This window comes from Gouania willdenowi, chromosome 5, assembly GCF_900634775.1.
Source record: "Gouania willdenowi chromosome 5, fGouWil2.1, whole genome shotgun sequence".
Classification (NCBI taxonomy): Eukaryota; Metazoa; Chordata; class Actinopteri; order Blenniiformes; family Gobiesocidae; genus Gouania; species Gouania willdenowi.
Genome location: NC_041048.1, coordinates 34403973 through 34422773, shown reverse-complemented (window position 1 = coordinate 34422773; position 18801 = coordinate 34403973). Strand labels below are relative to the sequence as shown.

At 37.6% G+C, this 18801-nt stretch overlaps 1 protein-coding gene across 2 annotated transcripts; it reads right to left on the bottom strand.

Annotated features, from left to right (window-relative positions):
• Window positions 1-5948: 5948 nt before the first annotated feature.
• On the bottom strand, window positions 5949-18420 carry LOC114463884 (N-acylethanolamine-hydrolyzing acid amidase-like). Of its 2 annotated transcripts, XM_028447743.1 has the most exons (11): window positions 18199-18420; window positions 14465-14629; window positions 14274-14397; window positions 13085-13175; window positions 12598-12683; window positions 12354-12526; window positions 10615-10677; window positions 10476-10542; window positions 10357-10385; window positions 6739-6808; window positions 5949-6655 (listed from the first exon to the last, which is right to left on the bottom strand). In XM_028447743.1, exons 1-11 carry the CDS (start codon window positions 18372-18374, stop codon window positions 6635-6637), a joined length of 1065 nt encoding a protein of 354 aa, XP_028303544.1. In that variant the 5' UTR covers window positions 18375-18420; the 3' UTR covers window positions 5949-6634. The 2 variants fall into 2 exon arrangements, with proteins under 2 accessions (XP_028303544.1, XP_028303545.1); XM_028447744.1 differs by lacking the exon at window positions 5949-6655 and having other exon boundaries at window positions 6739-6835.
• Between the last annotated feature and the right edge of the window lie 381 nt (window positions 18421-18801).

Sequence of the window (18801 nt, the reverse complement as noted above, 5' to 3'; positions counted from 1 at the left end):
GGATATAAATGTTAACTTATTATTAAAGCACTACGCCAGGTGCAATGTTATTGCATGGGGCGCTAATTATTTTGATGCTTTAATGACAAAAAAAAACTTCACCACTGCATCAACACCTCCTACATTTACCATAAATTTGCTATTTTTAATTAAATACCAATTTTTTTTTAACAATACATGGTGTGCCAGGCATCATTTACAGTAGATATAATTACTGCTGCTAACTAAGTCAACAAGGCTTCCGGAAACTACTTTGAACCAAACTCGTGCAGCTCAGCGGGATGCTATAACAAACCATTTAGCCGACAGATTAACATTTGCATTTCATATCGAAGCAAATATTTACTGTATGTACCATCCTACTGTAAGTTTTTTTTTTTTTTGCTGTCAGATTCTTACAGAACAATATGATTCTCGCTCATTACTCACGTGCTTATTTGCCGTCCATCTTGAGACTAAAGTCCATGCTCTAAATCCAGCTCGTAAACCTGTGTTCCTTTGGTCGGTGCTGTTGCAAAAAAAAAAAAAAAAAATCAGTTGGGTCCTAAATCAATGGGTTGTAGACAGAGGGCTTCCGGCTCTGCAGACATATACTCCTTAAAAACATGTGGCCGCGTGCGCTCGTACACACACGCATGGTTCTGTTGATGTGAAGTATTATTCATGGTTTCTTTTAGTGTGTAATACTATAATTATATATCTTTATACTCAATAATCCTGTTAATAAAATATATCCTCAGTCAGTCCAACTTTTTCAAAGCTATTTTCAACGACAAGGTCAAACAGTTTTAGAACATCTAATTTCAACTTAACAACACCATAACCATGTACGTAAGCGAAGAGACAAAACAGATATAATGACCACACAGTCAGATTAACACAAGATGCACAAAATCTAAATTGTTAACAAATAAGAATAATTTTATTATAAATACTAAACGTAATGCACATCAAACAACTCTTATACATATACATAATAAATCAAATAAGCAGACACAATCGACCCCTGATAAATAATAAATAAATCAATAATCTTGTACATAATTTATATTTAAATCAGCAGAAAATGTTATATTTAATTAACTACAGTAGACTGATCGTTTGATTTCTAAAATGTTAACCATCTTCTAATTAAAAGAATACGGTTAGATAAACTTTTAAATATATGCTTTGACCCAAATCATTTCTTCCTACGTGTGTATGTCTTTATCTCTTGATGAGCCCATACCTTTGACCCTGACAATCACAATTGTCGTATGTATCATAATAACAAAAGAAGGCACATGACCCAGCAGCATGTGCCAGGCCAAAGAGAGGAGAAACCAGTTTAGAGGGTGGGGTTCAATGCGTTTTACTTCTCCCCATTCCATTTCAAGCATCGTGTTTATAGGTGATTATTATTGTGTAGCTTATTTCTTTGTTTTGTTCTTGGCACACTATTCACTTGAAATAAAATGAAATGAAACATAGAATAAAAACACTGAGAAAAACTATGTTTGGGACACCAGGAGTGAGCCGACCCCGAGGACCACAGCTGAGTATTAGATGTGTGCCTGTTTTCCTAATGACATGATATTGTTGATTCATTTCTGTTCATCTGTAATAAATTAATTGATTAAGTAAAGCAAAACCTCTGACTCTGTCGCTCTGTAATGGAGTCTCAGGTTTTGAACACGAGAGTATCTTCATAAACAACAGTTCACTAAGGTTATCTTCCATTAATGTAAGAGGTTTACAGGACATAACGGGATGCGCTGGGTCTCGGCTCCTTGGGGCTTTCTCGGATGTGTGTGTGGGGGGCGGTGGCGGCTCCTCGGCCTGGGAACTTGGGGGCATCTGGGGGGCTGCTCTGCCATGGGGGGGTGGCCTGGGGCTCCTTGGCCCCCCCTCTTTCTGCTGGCCTGGCTGCATGTGCGGGCCCGGGACGGCTCGTGGGTTTGCAGTAGCAGTTTCTGCACACACACTGGTCTACGATGCACTGGCACGTCTTGGGATGTGGGATAAAACTCGTACTGTGCTTAACTTTAGACACGTTCATCCCAAATACCTGCTTTAGGTATTACCACTCACTCATTCCCTCTGTCCACAGCCACCACCATTATAGCTAAGCTTCACACTTGTCACCAGACTGGCTTGATTACATAACATAATAAGTACAATATGTTCTACTTCACATCTCACTCTCACTGTAAAATAATCTATTCTTCCCCACTCTTTCTATTTCCTGCCTTGAGTCTCTCCCCCCTGCTCCCCTCCCCCTCCACCTAGGTGTAACACTGCTCTCCCTTTTTCCATCCTCCCTATAATAAAATGTTTCTTACCCTTCCTTAGGGAGAGCTGGTGATGGTCACAATTAAGCAATAAAATTAATTAATGAATTTATTGTAATAACAAAACATGCATTGCTGTCTCATAATGATTGCACTTCTTGTAGTGTTGATCTTTGACAGCATGTGCAGACAAGTGAAAAAATAAATAAATAAATAATACAGGACAAAAAAAAAAATCGGAACACAGTTTTTCATTTTTCCAGAAGGTGTCATTCTAATGTTTTTTGCAAGAAACTCATTCAAGCAATAAAGATGAACAATTTTGGAAATCTCAATGGGGAGAAGCTGTGGTTTTTCTCATGGCTCCAATCACTCTGCTGGAGTGGCACATTTGTTTAATAGATTTAATGGTGATACACTGGAATATATTTCAGAAGATGGGAGGTGGATTATTTTGGTGTTAAAGGTGGACAATACTTTCACACTGATATACTAGCAAAGCTCTCAAGTCTCACTTATTGGGCCTGATGTGAGTCACTGATGTGTGTGCATGTGCGCGGCTGCAGCGCTAGCATGTGTGTGAGCCACAGAGTAGTGAGTCACACACACACATACATACATACACACACCAAACAACAAAAATATGAAAATGACTCAAAATACACAAAACTAAATATTCATACAAAAAATACATAAAATGACAACACAAATGCACAAAACTTTCCTAAAAAAGATACAAAATACATAAAATGACTCCAGAATCACACTACAATGGTAAAAAATACTATAATTATACAAAAAATGCACAAAAAGACAACTGAAAGATACAAAAAATACACATAATTACGTACAACAAAACTAGACAATAATTATACAAAAAGTACACAAAATGACAACAGAAATGCACAAAAATATACAAAAAGGCTCCAAAAACACAAAAAATGACTGCAAAAAAACATACATTACAGAAAAATACGCACCAAACAACAACATAAATATAAAAATGACTCAAAATACACAAAACTAAATATTTATACAAAAAATTCACAAAATGACAACAAAAATTCACAAAACTACACTAAAAAAGATACAAAAACACACAAAATGACTCCAGAATCACACTACAATGGCAACAAATAATAATTATACAAAAAATGCACAAAAAGACAACAGAAAGATACAAAAATACGCATGACTCCAAAAACACACCAAACAAAAATATATATAAAAATGAGTAAAAAAAAAACACATTCATCATGCACATGTCCCATAGAATTAAACCAAAAAAAAAATAAAATTGCACATGCTATTTTACTTTGCACTCGCAAATATACCTTTTTATAACACTACAGAGTAAAGAGTATGTACATCCAATCTTCAAACACATACTCATTTGGCCATAATTGACAACTCCACTTAAGCTCCTCCCACTATATGAATACATACTTCCAACGGGCACTGCACTAGTATTTATAATTTGCAGTTTATGGTCCTAATGGAACCGCTCAGTCTAAAGAAATATTCTCTAAACTCTCCCTAAAATTATCCCACTTAAAGAGCAAATAAAAACCCTGTTCTCATTATCAGCGGAGACTTCAAAAGAAATGGATTGTTTCTCTCCAAAAACTTTGCAATCTTCTGGATTTAAGCCCACATCTTTCCTATTTGGCACCTGCACACAGTGCCAAAGCTACCAGTACCTGGTTTAAGAACAATGGAATCGCTGTTCTTGATTGGCTAGCAAACACACCAGACCTTAATCCCATAGAAAATCTATGGGGTATTGTGAAGAGGAAGATGCAAGATGCCAGACCCCACAATGCAGAAGAGCTGAAGGCCAATAGAGCAACCTGGGCTCTCATAACACCTGAGCAGTGCCACAGACTGATCGACTCCATGCTACGCCACATTGCTGCAGTAATGCAGGCAAAAGGAGTCCCAACTAAGTATTGAGTGCTGTACATGCTCATACTTTTCAGTTGACCAACATTTCTAGGACACTTTTTTTGCATCGGCCTTAAGTAATATTATAATTTTCTGAGATAATGAATTTGGGATTGTCATTAGTTGTCAGTAATAATCATCAAAATGAAAAGAAATAAACATTTGAAATGTCAGTCTGTGTGAAATAAATGTATACATTATACAAGTTTCACTTTTTAATGGAATTACTGAAATAAATCAACTTTTTCATGATATTCTAATGATAGGACCAGCACCTGTATAAATTTAAGCTTAAAAGGATCAAATGAAAGAAGGAATGATATTGGAAGATTAATAGCAATTTATTTAATGATAATTGTTTAAATATTTTAGTTGTCTTGTGAGCGATATTTTCACTGAAAAAGATATGAATGCAGTACAAAAATGGGAATTTTTTAAAAAAAATATAAAGTTAGAAAAGTAGCAATAAAGCGAAGCAAGGAATTTAAAAAAACAGAGCTCTGAAAAACATTGACATTTAATTAGTCAGTTAGTATTGTTGTTCTCAAAACTAACTCTTACGGATGAAGAATCCAGAACATTAAAAAGCCTCAGTGAGCAATTAATAAATGTACATAAATTTAGCTAAAACAGCTTTTATTAGATCATGACTCATGAGAAAAGTGGCTTAATTTAAGTGAAAGAAACACCAGTGATTTTTTTTTTTTGCCTTGAAAAAAGAAACAGAAAAAGGAAAAATATTGTCTCATTCCTTATGACAAATTATATATATATGTGTGTGTGTGTGTGTGTATATATAGTATATATACACCCATATATACATATACATATAGTATATTCTGTATATATAAATAAACAAGACTATATCTGAGAGGTTTTCAGAGGTAACGTCACAGCTGTGAATGCTGTGTGTAATGTGTTCTTCATAAAGACAAATAGAATTACAGACATTATTAGCAGGTGAATCGTGTGTAGTCTCACACCATTGGGTTTTTCTACTTTTACAACCTGTATCAAGACATTACTAATAAAACTGAGCTAAAAAGGATCACAGTGTAAACTCTTTGGTAATGATTTAATAACCTTTAATGACAAATGTATTCATTTTTTGAAAATATGAGATGAAATGATATTTTTATTTAAATATCCAGACAAAAAAGATCTTTATCTTTATGTTAGATAAACTTTTTTAAAACAAGAATTTGTTCCATATGCACATCATTCCTGGGAAACAAACATTTTAGTTAACAATAACGCTAGTCTGGATTTTATGGTTAAAAATGCCAATAAATTCAAAATCCAGATAATGACTTTGGTACAGAAGAGGATTAGGGTCACTGGAAAAGAAAATAGAGCCACTGAAAAAATAACAACAGTCAAGTAGTGGAAGAAAAAAAAAAATCACAATCGTAGTCTAGAACATTTGTTATAAATCATGATTATCTTTTTTTTAAAAATTTTTTTAGTCTCAATCTTTTTTTGTCTATTTTTTTTTTTTTTTTTTTTCAGTCATATTCGTCTTCATTTTTTTTTGTCTTGAAGTTTTTTTTCCCCCGTCCTGTTTTTTTTCTTTTTTTCATTTTCATCCGTTACTATTTTGGGATGCCTGCAAGCTCCTCCCACACACAAAAAAAACAGGACTGGAAAAAAAAGTTAATTATGCATGTTATTTATGCAAGAAAATACCAACTTTAACAGCAAAGTGTTGATTAACTAATAAATGTTTTTGGTTTGATTTTGTTGTCCTTTTGTTTAATTTGTTGTAATTCATTTTGCTTATATTTTAGGACCACAGAATTAGTTTGAGGGGGCCACATGTGGCCCCTGGGCTGGCAGTTGAGTGTGTGAAAATGGGTTTGGTCAATTACATTTTTCAGTTACAATTACGTCTTCAATTATCCATATTTAATTACAATTCAATTACAATTATTGTGACCAGCATTTTTCCCAATTACAATAAAAAAACAACAATTTAAAAATGATCATATGATTTAAAAAAGTGTTCAATATTTGTGATTTTTTTTTCTTTCTTCCACTACTGTTTTTTTTTCTTTTTTCCAGTGGCTCTAATCTTCTTCCATACTTTGACATGTAAACAGTATCAACAGAATAGCCCATCACTATGTGTAAATTAGTGTAAATCACAATAAAACTAAATTAAATTAGTTAGACATTTAAAGTTGTAAAAAATCAATCTTCAATAAAATCAGTTGTTAAAAAAAAAAAAAAAAAAGTTGTAGCACATGACAATCATTTCTTCCATGTTCACACACAGAGAACCTTTAGTTCTCTCTTTTGGTCTAAATAATCACCAGCCACAGCAGCAAACAACCCTTTAAGGTTCACTAGTTAGTTATTTGTTCAGTATTGTGCACATAGGGATCATTCTTCCCCCCACCCCCCACTCTGGATCTGTCCCTTCAGTCGTTCCTGTGGCAGCCCTGGAAGCAGATTCCAGGTGGTGAGTGACTGAGCTGCACATTATGAAGAAGATGAGAAGAATGTTCTGAAGCAAAGGTTTTACCTGTGGTCTGACGAGTGTACTGTAAGTCCCAGGAAGTGCTGCGCTCATCACTGTTGTGTACACTGTGATTCTGGGAGGATTTCAACACAGACAACAGCTGACATGACAGAAAGTGCATGGATTCACTTACTGTGTAATGTGGATAAAATAGATGAAATACAACTTTGCATTTGGTTTTAATCCCAAATTCACTCCGTATTAACCCTCCTATTATCCTTAGGGTCAATTTGACCCCATTCAATGTTTATAATTTAAAAAACAAAACAATAGTTGACTTTTATTTTTGCTTCATATTTTGTGACTTTTCCTAATTTGTATAATTGATTAAGCATAGGTGAGGGTAGGAACGTAGATCGATCGGTAAATTGAGAGCCTTGCCCCCCGACTCAGCTCCCTCTTCACCATAACAGTCCGATACAGTGACAGCATTACCCAAATCTCACCTATGGTCATGGGATTTGGGTAATGACCGAAAGGACAAGATCGCGGATACAGGCGGCCGAAATGAGTTTCCTTCGCAGGGTGGCTGGGCGCACCCTTCGAGATAGGGTGAGAAGCTCAGCCACCCGGGAAGAGCTCGGAGTAGAGTCGCTGCTCCTTCACGTCGAAAGGAGCCAGCTGAGATGGCTCGGGCATCTGTTTCGAATGCCTCCTGGTCGCTTCCCTCGGGAGGTGTTTTAAGCATGTCCTATTGGGAAGAGGCCTCGTGGAAGGCCCAGTTGACGCTGGAGGGACTATGTCTGGCCTGGTGTCGCCTCGGGGTTCCCCCAGAACGGTGGGATGAGGTGTGCATGGATCGGGAGGTCTGGGCATCTCTGCTGAGACTGCTGCCTCCGTGACCCGGCCCCGGATAAAGCGGAAGAAAATGGATGGATGGATGGATGACTAAGCATAAAATGATCATGATGATATTTTTTCAATGTGCTGAACACATGTTGCAAGCATTGGTGTTCTTCTGGGGTCAATTTGACCCCAAGTTGTTCTAGCTGTGTTGCGGAGGACCCTGGTTTTGAAGCATTCTATTCTGATGAAAAGGAGAGTGTTGACCCTCCAGCACAGTGGTTCTCAAACTTTTTTGGCTCAAGTACCCCCTTTGTTCGATACAACATTTTACTCAGAATACTTATTTTAAAGAATCTTATTTTAACAATAAACAAAGGCTATGTCTGAATAGTCCCTCCTATCTCCTTTACTATCCACTTTTCCTTCACCCCCGGAAATGTTTAAGTGGTGGCCATGATAAAGAGCATCCCAGTTCTCTTTTAAGCTCAGGGAAAGAGGCTCAATGCTTAATTTTTTTTTTTTTTACCTCCTTTAGCCTCGGAAACACTGATGCATCCTTTACCCAAGGAGACGAAATAATGCTGCCCCACAATTCCTTGCTGCGACAACATTTAAAGGAGACATATCATGCTTTTAAATCCTTTCTTTTTACATATAAATCATACAGTTGTGGTCTATATAAAGCAGAACTGCAATGCTTGGGTCTGAATTCCTCATTATTATAGCTCCACAGGCCCCTTTTCTACCCTTTTCTGATGTGCTTCTGAGAGCAACTCGTTTTGGTGCGGCCTCTTTAAATGCAAATGAGACACTTCATACCCCGCCCCCTCTCCAGGTTGCAGAGGTGACATCGGGTCAATTCCACCCTGTTCGGCCATTTTTGTAGTTTGATAGAAGAGATACGATTATCTAGCGGCGCAGAAACTTTTTATTCACACGTTATTTACAAAATGTCAACAACGGAATACTTGTCCATCCAGCCTTACATGTTCGAGCCAGAGTCTGACGCGGCGGAGCGAGATGAAAATGATGATGAACCTGCAGAACAACGTCTTCATATGGATGTTAACAAGTGAACTAACACAAGTGCCGAGCTAACGCTGCTTCAGCAACCTCTGCCAGTATAAAGAAGGATTTGCCAAAAGACTTTGTCTGATTGAGGGTTCAATTCCTTCTATCTTTGGAGACGAACAGAGCACTTCGGTAAGCTGTAAATAATGCTAAAAAGTGTGATGATAAGACGTCCCTGTCATTGTTTTGTTAGCATTAGCAGTTGCACTGTCTTCATATGTTAGCGCTGTGTGCTCGTTTTAGATCCTTGATGATATGGCCTACGTGATTAAATTTAAGTCTAAAGTTTTTATTAGTCATTTCATTTTGCCGTTTTTGTCTCTGAAAAGACTGTATTAAAATGCATTTCGTGACGTTAGCTTGGCGCTAGCGTCATCCTTGAATTGCTTCGCGCACACAAAAATGACCTTACCCACAGATGTGGGTACATTTCCGTTAAAAATAAAACTCAACCAGACACTTCGAAAAGGTTCTGATGCTGGGAGACGGTGTAATGAAGCGTGTGGGTTACTACATCCAACAACCGAACATTTCGACTTATCCTCTCATAACTTCGGCATCCTTGAGCTTGGACTACAAAATAAAAGCTAGAAATAAAAATGGCGGATTGCTTGAAGTGTTGGGCCTGGAGGCGATGTCCTAATTTGGCAGTTCCGCTGCAAATACTGTGAAGTTTTTGTTCAAAAAACGTAATAGAGAATCGAAAAATCGAAACAGATTGAAAAATATGAGCAAAACAGAATATAAAGATATCAACGAAGCACCTGAAGAGACTAATTTGAACTTTCCTGTACTTCTAAACACTCTAAATATACAACAAAATGCATTTAAGGGCTAAAAAAGTGGATTTACCATGATATGTCCCCTTTAAAGGGACACGCACACCTGAGCGCTCACGGAAACTCAAGGGACGGAGTCGGAGATCATGTAATGCAATAATCTGCTTTGAACAACTTTAAATAATCTAAAACCCATATCTTACTATATGTAAGCCATATCATCAGATTATAACTGACATAAAACAGACACTCTGTGGTTCATAAATAAGGGATCAGTTTAGCCACATTATGTTTTATTCAACATAATTCATATTTGTGAGTGAAAGGAGTGTGAGCAACCATTCTCAATGTGATGTTATTTTAGTTTCACTTTAGTTCCTCGTAGCCTGGTCGCCTATTTGCCTTTGATTTAGATTATATCAGGGGAAAGACCATTTTTGGAACTTTTTCGTTTTTTCACCACGGCAGATGTCACTAACCTTCGTGGCTGTCAGATTATTACGTCACGTAGTGGAAGTGTGTCTGATGGCAAAACAAATGTGATGGCCACTTCCTAACTCCTCTCCTAACACCTTTCCTTAACCCTGTGACGTCATCCACAGGGTTATGGAAAAGAGGATAGGAAAGGAGATAGGAGAGACTATTCGGATGCAGCCAAAGTGCCTAACACAAAAACTTGATCAACAATTTACTAAGAAATAATTTTCTGGAGGCAAATATCACTGAGGTCAGATTGACCCCAAGGGTAAAAATGTAATAATTATTGTGGTAAAATTTGTTAAAGAAATGTGTTAAATGTGTTAGTAATATTTGAGGATAATAGGAGGATTAAGTGAGAGACAAGGGCCTTTTGTCATGATTTGTGCTGAGTTTGGGAGAAGGGAAGTGAATTTGGTGTGTACGTCACGTTCCAGCCCCGTGAGCCGTCATGTGATGTGTTGAAACAAAAAAAATAGAATGTAATCAAGTCATTATAGCTCCTTACCCATTACAAACAGGATACAGGGACAAAACCTGGAGAACACAGAAGCAGTTATAGATCCTGTCACAGTCTCAGGGTGCCCTCAGTGTCATATGTTCTCTGGTTAATCAGGTCAAACTTGCCTTTTTAAGCGTTTCCATGGTGATGTGTTCCTGACCGGTAGCATTTAGCGCTTTGTTGGCAACTTCTCTGCAAAGAGAGAATAAAATAAAGTGTGATATAGTGACAATACTGGAGTTTTGATCACATGATGGGACTCACCTTCTGTGATCCCAGGCTGGAGGAGAGCGCCAGTGGTCAAAGTTGGTCTCCACTCTGTACCATCTAGACAGTCAGGGACACATGTGTCAGTTGAGGAAATCTGATAATCTCATTTTAATATGAAAAATAAAAAAAGCAGACTTACTAGGAGAAATGGAAAAACCAAGGGTATTACATTATTTTCTGACATTTGGTATCATATAATGATGTAATCGACAGACCGTCTCATCTAACTAAATGTCAAAACTGAGTCATTCACAAACCAAGCAGTTTTTTATGTTTGTAACATACAATTTAAAGATAATATTATGATTAACTATAACACAGGTCAAACTCAAGGCCTGGGGACCAAATCTGGCCCTTAGGAACAGTGGTTCTCAACCTTTTAACCCGCGACCCCCAAAATAAAAGTTCTAGAGACCGAGGACCCCCACTGTACCTGAATGTGATTGAACACAGACATGAACACTGAAGTACAGTCATGTGGAGACAGGGCCATCTACAGGTGTAAGAGGGAATAAATGAGAGAGCTTTTTGGGACTCATCCATAAAGTCAGCAAAATGATGGGTCATTGTTCTATGAATCTGTGATAACCACATTTATTTATTTATCTGAATAATATCCATTGTTATACAGGAAGTTTAGTATAATTTGTGCCATAGTATATAGTCATCTTAAAGATGTAAATCCTTGTTTTAATCAGAAATCAAATGAGTGACCAAAAATGGTGGAAAAGTTGGTGAAATGGGATTTTAAAAACCACTGAAATTGGTTAAAAGTTGCAATTTAGACTGGGCAAAATTGGACAGAAAAAGAGGTAAAGAAAAAAAAAAGATTAAAAGTGTCAATATTGGCTTAAAAGTGGCAGAAATGGGGGGGTTATGTCATTTAAAAAGTAGAAACAATTAGTTTAAACTGGAAAATAATGGGCATGACAAATCATGAATGTGGGTTAAACTGGCAAAAACAAGCATGAAATATGGTGAAAAGAGGTTAAAAGTGATAATAATGGGTCAACATATGCGACATTAGGTGGGGAAAGTAGTGGAAAGAGTTGTTAAGTGCTGAAAATGTCAAAATTGGAAAAAGTGTGCAGAAAAGGCATTGAAATTTGATCGAGAAGTGGCAGAAAAGGAGCAAGAAAAAGTTATGAAAATAGATTAAAATATGGTAAGTTTGGTGTAGCAACAATAAGGGTAAAAATATGCAAAAATTGGCTCAATTTGTATAGAAGTATAGTTTTTTGTAAGGAATCTGGGACCCCATCCCAGTGTCTCGCGACCACAAATGGGGTCCTAAACCAAGGTTGAAAAACCCCTGATTTAGATCATTCAATTTGGCCTGCAGGAGAAAGTTAAAATGACAGGGAAAACATGAATCCGTATTAAAAAACATCTACTATTTTACGATAATAAAAAAAAATAAATAAAAGAATAAAATAAAGTTGTCTCGCCCCTCCAAACACAAATCTATTGACACTCCACAGTATTTGCAGGGCTCACAGTTTTCCCATGCTTATATCACATGCTAAAATTCTATTTTTATCTCAGATTGTTGAAATAACTCCCAATTTTTTCCTAAATCCCACATTTTTCCTAAAAAAAAAAAGTTTGACACCCCTGAGCTATAAGATTCACCGTTTATATGATGGTTGAGTAGTGGATTCTACCTTTTCAAAAACTTTAATCAGTTTACTGGATAAATTGAAAAGAACTCAGATCTGAATTCTACCACCCACTCTCCATTCAAAGGCTCCAGGGGCCATATATCAGCAGGGCCACGTCGGTCTCTGGTGATGACAACCCCTTCTCCTGCTCTGACTCCACCCACGATGTAATACACTCCTGTGATGATGGGGGTTCTTGACAGGCGCATGACGGCGTCCTCAAAGTCCTGGGCTTCCTCCAGAGTCTGAGAGGTTCTGACAGTTAGTCTCACATTCTTGTTGTTGGTTTAACGTTACAGGAGGACACCCTACCCACCTCCCTCACCAGCCAGCTGACAGGAGATCTCCTATACAGGATGGCAGAGACAAAGTTCTTCCACCAGTTCCACCAGTGTTCCTCTCCTTGGATATAAAAACACGAGTACATACCAAAATTTTGAATTTGAATTACTTTATTAATCCATGAAGGGAAATTACATTGCACTCTGTTATTTTTAGGGACATGCTTCTCTCACACACAGGATCGAATCACACACATGCACAAACAGGACCTGTGGACATGCATTAATGGAGAGATGTCGGAGTGGGGTTGTTTTTACAATGAAGGGAGCGCACCAGAGCAGTGTTGGGGTTTGGTGCCTTGCTCAAGGGCACAGTGCTCGAGAAGTGCCCTGGCACCTCTCCAGCAACCAGAATAACTTCCGTGTTTTGGTCCGCATTGGGACATGAACCGGCCACCCTCCGTTTCCAACCCATGTCTCTATGGACTAAAACATGGAATCCTAAATCCTTCTTTCTCTTACCTCTCTGGTCACCAGATACTGTAAATTTGTTGGGACTCTGTCCTGTCCACAAGCCGATGTAGCCAGCAAATGATGTCCCCCTGTACGCCACCTGAAACCAATGACATCACGTCACCGAGAAACAACCCCGCCCACCTGTTACTGTTCACAACTTCTCTGCAAATACTCAACACATGTTGTACAGGGTTCTCATCTGCACTGTGGAGCGTAGGGGGTCCCTACGGTAAATTTTGATCCCTTATGTTGTGATTTCGCCCCCTAGGGTGTGATTCAACCAGCATAGGGGGCTTTTCTGTTGTTTTTACCTTTTTTAATCGGTACCTTTGAATACTTCCAGGCGTGCCTGTGTTGTTTTAACTCTCTTTTTAATCTGCATAACCCAGAAAAACCTTCTACTTAATACAGGCGATTTGCTCCCGTCTTCACCTGAGGACCTCTGTAGCCACTTAGCTGCCCCTGATGTTGCCTGTGTGCATCCTCCGCTTGGTAACCGTAATCACCGTCCAATATAAACAGTGTAGCTTCAACCAGATGTAGCATGTAGCGGCACATTAAGCAGCTTGTCATGTTTGTAACTCGCAACGGATCATTCTACATGTGCGCATGGATCTGAATACTGTCGGGTTGAAACAGGTTCGGGTTTAAAGAGACATTGGCTTCATTTGGGTCGGACAGGTTTGGGCCGTGTTCTCTTGGGTCTTAGGCCTGATTAAAGCTCTACTGTGTGCATCCTCCGCTTTGTAACCCATAATCACCATCCAATATAAACGGTGTGCTTCATAATCTCAAAATTACTAAATTGGGGGGGGGGGGGGCGTGTCCATAAAGGTCCCAATGTTGCTGCAGGTCCCACAAAATACCTCATTTAAATTTGATAAGCGCGTCGTGGAATCTGTCTTTTGAATAAAATGGTATTTCTTGTCTCTACAGTGTCTGTGAGTATTTATTAGTGAAGGACCTATTAATCATGAGCACTGAACAAATACCATTTGGCTTTAAAGTAAGACTGTAACAAAGATTACCAAAAATACAAAAAAAAAACTATTTAAACGTCAGAGGGTTATACATTTCAAAATTTTCTGGGGGGGATATGTCTGGACTCCCCTACAACGCTCGTACTGGTGAGTGCACCTAGCGATCCCCCTATGCTGTGAAAAATTAAAAATTCCTGGTGAGAACACTAGCGTACCTCGCCATTCTTGAGGAATACTATGTTGATTGTCAGATTCCTCAGGACAGAATGTGGATAATCAAGATTCCTGCCGTGGTAAATGTGCCCATTTTTGTCCTGAGCGATAATGCTGGTGCAAAACCTGGAAAGATGTATAGTTTGTTAGCATGTGTGTAAGAGAAAACAGATATTTTTAAACTATTACATACGCAGTCACTTCATAGGCAAAGTTGAGCATGATTATATCGGACAAATCTCCGCCTAAATTGGAGGCCAAGCCACGGATCTCCATCGCATAAGGCTGAGGAATGTACTTCTCGAGGTCCTTCACCACAGGTGTCAGAGCATGGTGCACCCATTTTGGAATGGTGGAACTGGAAACAATGAAAGAAAAATAAATCACAGTGACTTTCTGCACTTGTTTTACCACATAGATTCAAGTTGAAACTATAGTAGAGCCTCCGATTTGCCGTTATCGTGGAAAACAAACGAGAAAACGAAATTGGCATTCTGAAAAGGAAGCCATAGAATACTAATTCAAAGAAGGATATAGTATCTAAACATATTATAAAGATCAAAAACATTTGTGAAGACATCAGCATTGCTCAACTACAAGAAAACAGCTGTAAAATCATGGAACACACATCGATTACTGACAAACCAACAACCTCGCAGATAGAAAACAACCTAATCGGAGACAGAGCCTTCAAACAAGACACAAGGCAGTTCCACTGCATCAGCAGGGTCTATCACACAAAGTTTGAACAGCAGATTGTATACTTAAAGGGGCCATATGTAGAATTTGCAAGCAATTCATAGGCCTTTTCAGCGTCTAGTCTGCCGGAAATTAAAAAGAAGAATCCTCCACTCTCAAGCTCTCAAGGCGTCAACGGGACAAATACAAGAATATACTTATTTCAGAAGATGACATCTTCAAGTATATCACCTCCAAGTGTAAAAGTACGTACCCCTGTTCCCAGCAGAGGCTGAGAAAAAGGTCCGAGAGCCTAGTTCAGGGAGAGCTCTGCTGAAAATAGACTTGTACTCACCCAACCAGTGGAAAAAAGGTACTACAGGTTGGCCGGGCCGTCACTATTTATTAATGTATATATAACTATGTAATCTAGAAAAAAATAAAATAAATCACATATGGCATGACAGCTAAGGACTACCAAATTCTCTTCATTCTCGTGTTTCAATAGTTAAAATTAACTTGTTACCCCGCATTCATTTACTCAGTTTTATGATCCCACATCCACCTTCAGCACGCTATTGGGACAGGCTTCACAGTGCCATCACTAAATTTATCTGGAAGGGCAAACAGCCACGCCTTAAACTGTCCGTGAGTGCAACGTAACAGAGCTGCAGGCGGACTGTCACTTCCAAACTTTAAATTTGATCACTGGGCTTTTGTACTGCGTCCTCTGTTTGCATGGTTTGATAGTTCAGTTGATGTGGCCTGGCGATCTTTAGATGAAGCAATAGCGTATCCATTGGTTTTGACTGAGGTATTATTTGCAAATTATTGGCTGAAAAAACATGTGGTCACACAGTTAGATGGAATCCCTTCTCCCCTATTTTTAACAACTTTGACATTCTTTTTAACCGATGTCCTGTTAGGCAATCTCAATGTAAACATTGGTAAAAAAAAAGGAATATGTTCCCTTGGTGGCAAGGGCCAGCATTCATTTGAGGACATCAGCATCCAGTTTAATTTACAGCGATAATCTTTTTTCTTTTATTTACAATTACGAACCGTCATGAAAAATTACAGAGTACCTTGGCAGTCCCCTTTACAGCCATATCCCTTGTTAACGTTTGTAGACGGTACATGTGGATTAAAAGGTGTCATTTCTAAAATGTACTCTCACTTTTTGGGACAAACATATGTAGTATTGCTTTTAGAGCCGCGATGGAGGTCAGCTTATTGCAACCTGAAAACATTTAGCAAATATATCTTGAGTCATTGTCAATCTTTACTTCATACAAAACTACGGTACGCCAGTTAAGGCAATTATTCATCATCATGTATGGCTATGTAGAAGCATGTATCAGGCTTTATTGTAAAGCACTTTGTTATATCTCACTTCCATGAAAAGTGGTCTTTAAAAAGATTTATTGATTGACTGGAATTAGATTATTGAGAAGAGGATTTATCCCAAGCAGGTGTGTTGGAACAGGGAGACATCTAACACAAGCAGGACTGCAGCCCTCTAGGACTAGTTAGAGACCTATGATAATGTGTGTGGGAGGGGGGAAAGGTAAAGCATGGCTGGGGTAAATGGTGGTGGATGCAACGTCAGGATTGAGAGGAACAGGTAGATACTGAGCAGTTATTCAATGCTATAAAGATCATCCCATTGGCCTCAAACGTATCCTGGAGGACAGCGACCTCAGACAGACAGCTAATGTCAATAGAACTGTCTTTAGTGTAAAGAAGAACAAGAAGTCCTGAAAGAGACAGAATTACCCCCTCTGAGGAAGAATGGTAACAACAAACTTTAGCTGTTGTCACATGAACACTAAGTAATCAAATTAAATGAAATACAGGGCCCTAAAACAATTAACCATATCAATGTGATGAAAAAAGGCCAGTTAAACAGAATCAGACCCTCTGCATTTTACTGTAACACACAGACCTTCAGATACTTTCATTATAAATTAAATTTAATTCAACTTTATTTATATCGCGCAATTTACAACAATAATCATCTCGTAACGCTTATCATATTCATAAAATGAATCGAGCTAAAAAAAAAAAAAAGACTGTTACTAAATCTACAGGCTTGAATTAAATTGTTCATTCACTGAAAAGTTTAACCAACTCAAACATACAGATTTTAATAAATACAATTACAGCACTTTCTACCCCACACTTTAGTAAAATACCATAAGTCACATGACTGTGATTTTCTGAAATGCTGTTCATGACAAAAACAAATAGATTTAAATAATACACTTCAAGTTATAAACGTTATACAATCATTAGTCAAGCTCAAACATTTCCCATAGGTATAACTATGATATAATAATAATAATAATAATAATAATAATAATAATAATAATAAGAATAAGAATAAGAATAATAATAATGAGTGTAATAAAGAAAATAATAGTAGGAAAAATGCATAATCAAAATTCCTTTATTATTAATCCCAGGGGGAAATTCACATTAACACAGAACAACAAACTCCCAAAGATAAAACATTGTTTTAATAATAAATATGAAGGTCAAAGCCATGTTATCATAAATCCATGATTTGTTGTCACTTCCTTATCATGTCACAGACCTCATAGAAACCAAAGCACTTTATTATGGGGCACCGACTGTAAAGTTGCACATGCTAAAATAACTAGCAACTTTTTGAAACATTTAGCAAGAGAAGCATGTTTAAAAAAACGTATGTGAATTTTTTTATGTTACTTTTGACCAGATTTACAGCAATATTTCTCAAATTTGTGATACTTCTTTTCTCATAAAAACACAATGACAATGATAAATATACATGTTGAAAATAAATGTTAAATCTAAATCGAATTTTTAAATCTAAATGTCAAGGACGGAACTAAATATTTAGCTAATAGGCAAATTCACCAGGAGTACCAAAATAAAAGCTCATTCCGGCGAGACTGGCTAAATATCTAGTTTCACACATGATATTTTGATTTAACACTTAGATTTGTTAACATTTAGATACCATTTAAGATTGACATTTAACATTTAGATTTAGATTTCACATTTAGCATTTATATTTACATTTAACATTGACACATTTCACAAATATTGCTGTAAATCAACATAAAAATATTCACACGTGTTTTTCAAAAGTTGCTTGATAAGATGTTGCAAAAAGTGTTTGTTTATTTTAGCATGTGCAACTTTACAATCAGCGCCCCACACTTTATTGTGTTACAGGGAGAAATAAAGCATCATTAAACTCACTCTATGACCTCGGCGGCAGCTTTACTCAGGTAGTCCACGTCAAACACGCGCAGTAATGGTTTCCAGCGCACTTCCGGGTCTTCATCCAGGCTGATGTTGACCAAGGGAGGGACAAACTCAGCCCTGAGAGCCGCAGCCAGGCTCAGCAGCAGCAGCAGAGCAGCTCCCACCACCATCTCTGTTCTTTGTGTGACAACAGAACGAGACAGTCCGTCCAAAGAGCAGCACTACACATCCTCTGTGAGACTTTCACAATAAAACACGACCCAACAACGTGTGTCGACTAAAGCTGGGCGATATGGATCAAAACGATATTTTGATAATATTTGTCAAAATGGCCACATATGATGTACATCTCAATTATTTTCATTGAAATGAAGTCTGACCAGAAAGACAATTCAAGGTTAAATTTGCTGATGCAAAATGCCACACAGGCACATTTAAAGGGACCATATGTAGAATTTGCAAGTAATTTCTGCCACCATCAGGTGACATATTACTTGTGACAGGTTTCTTTGTTTCGTTTTTGTTTTTTTTAAATAGGATAAAACCTAAGTTTTAATTTATTATTATTATCATTACAATATAAAAAAAAACAATAGT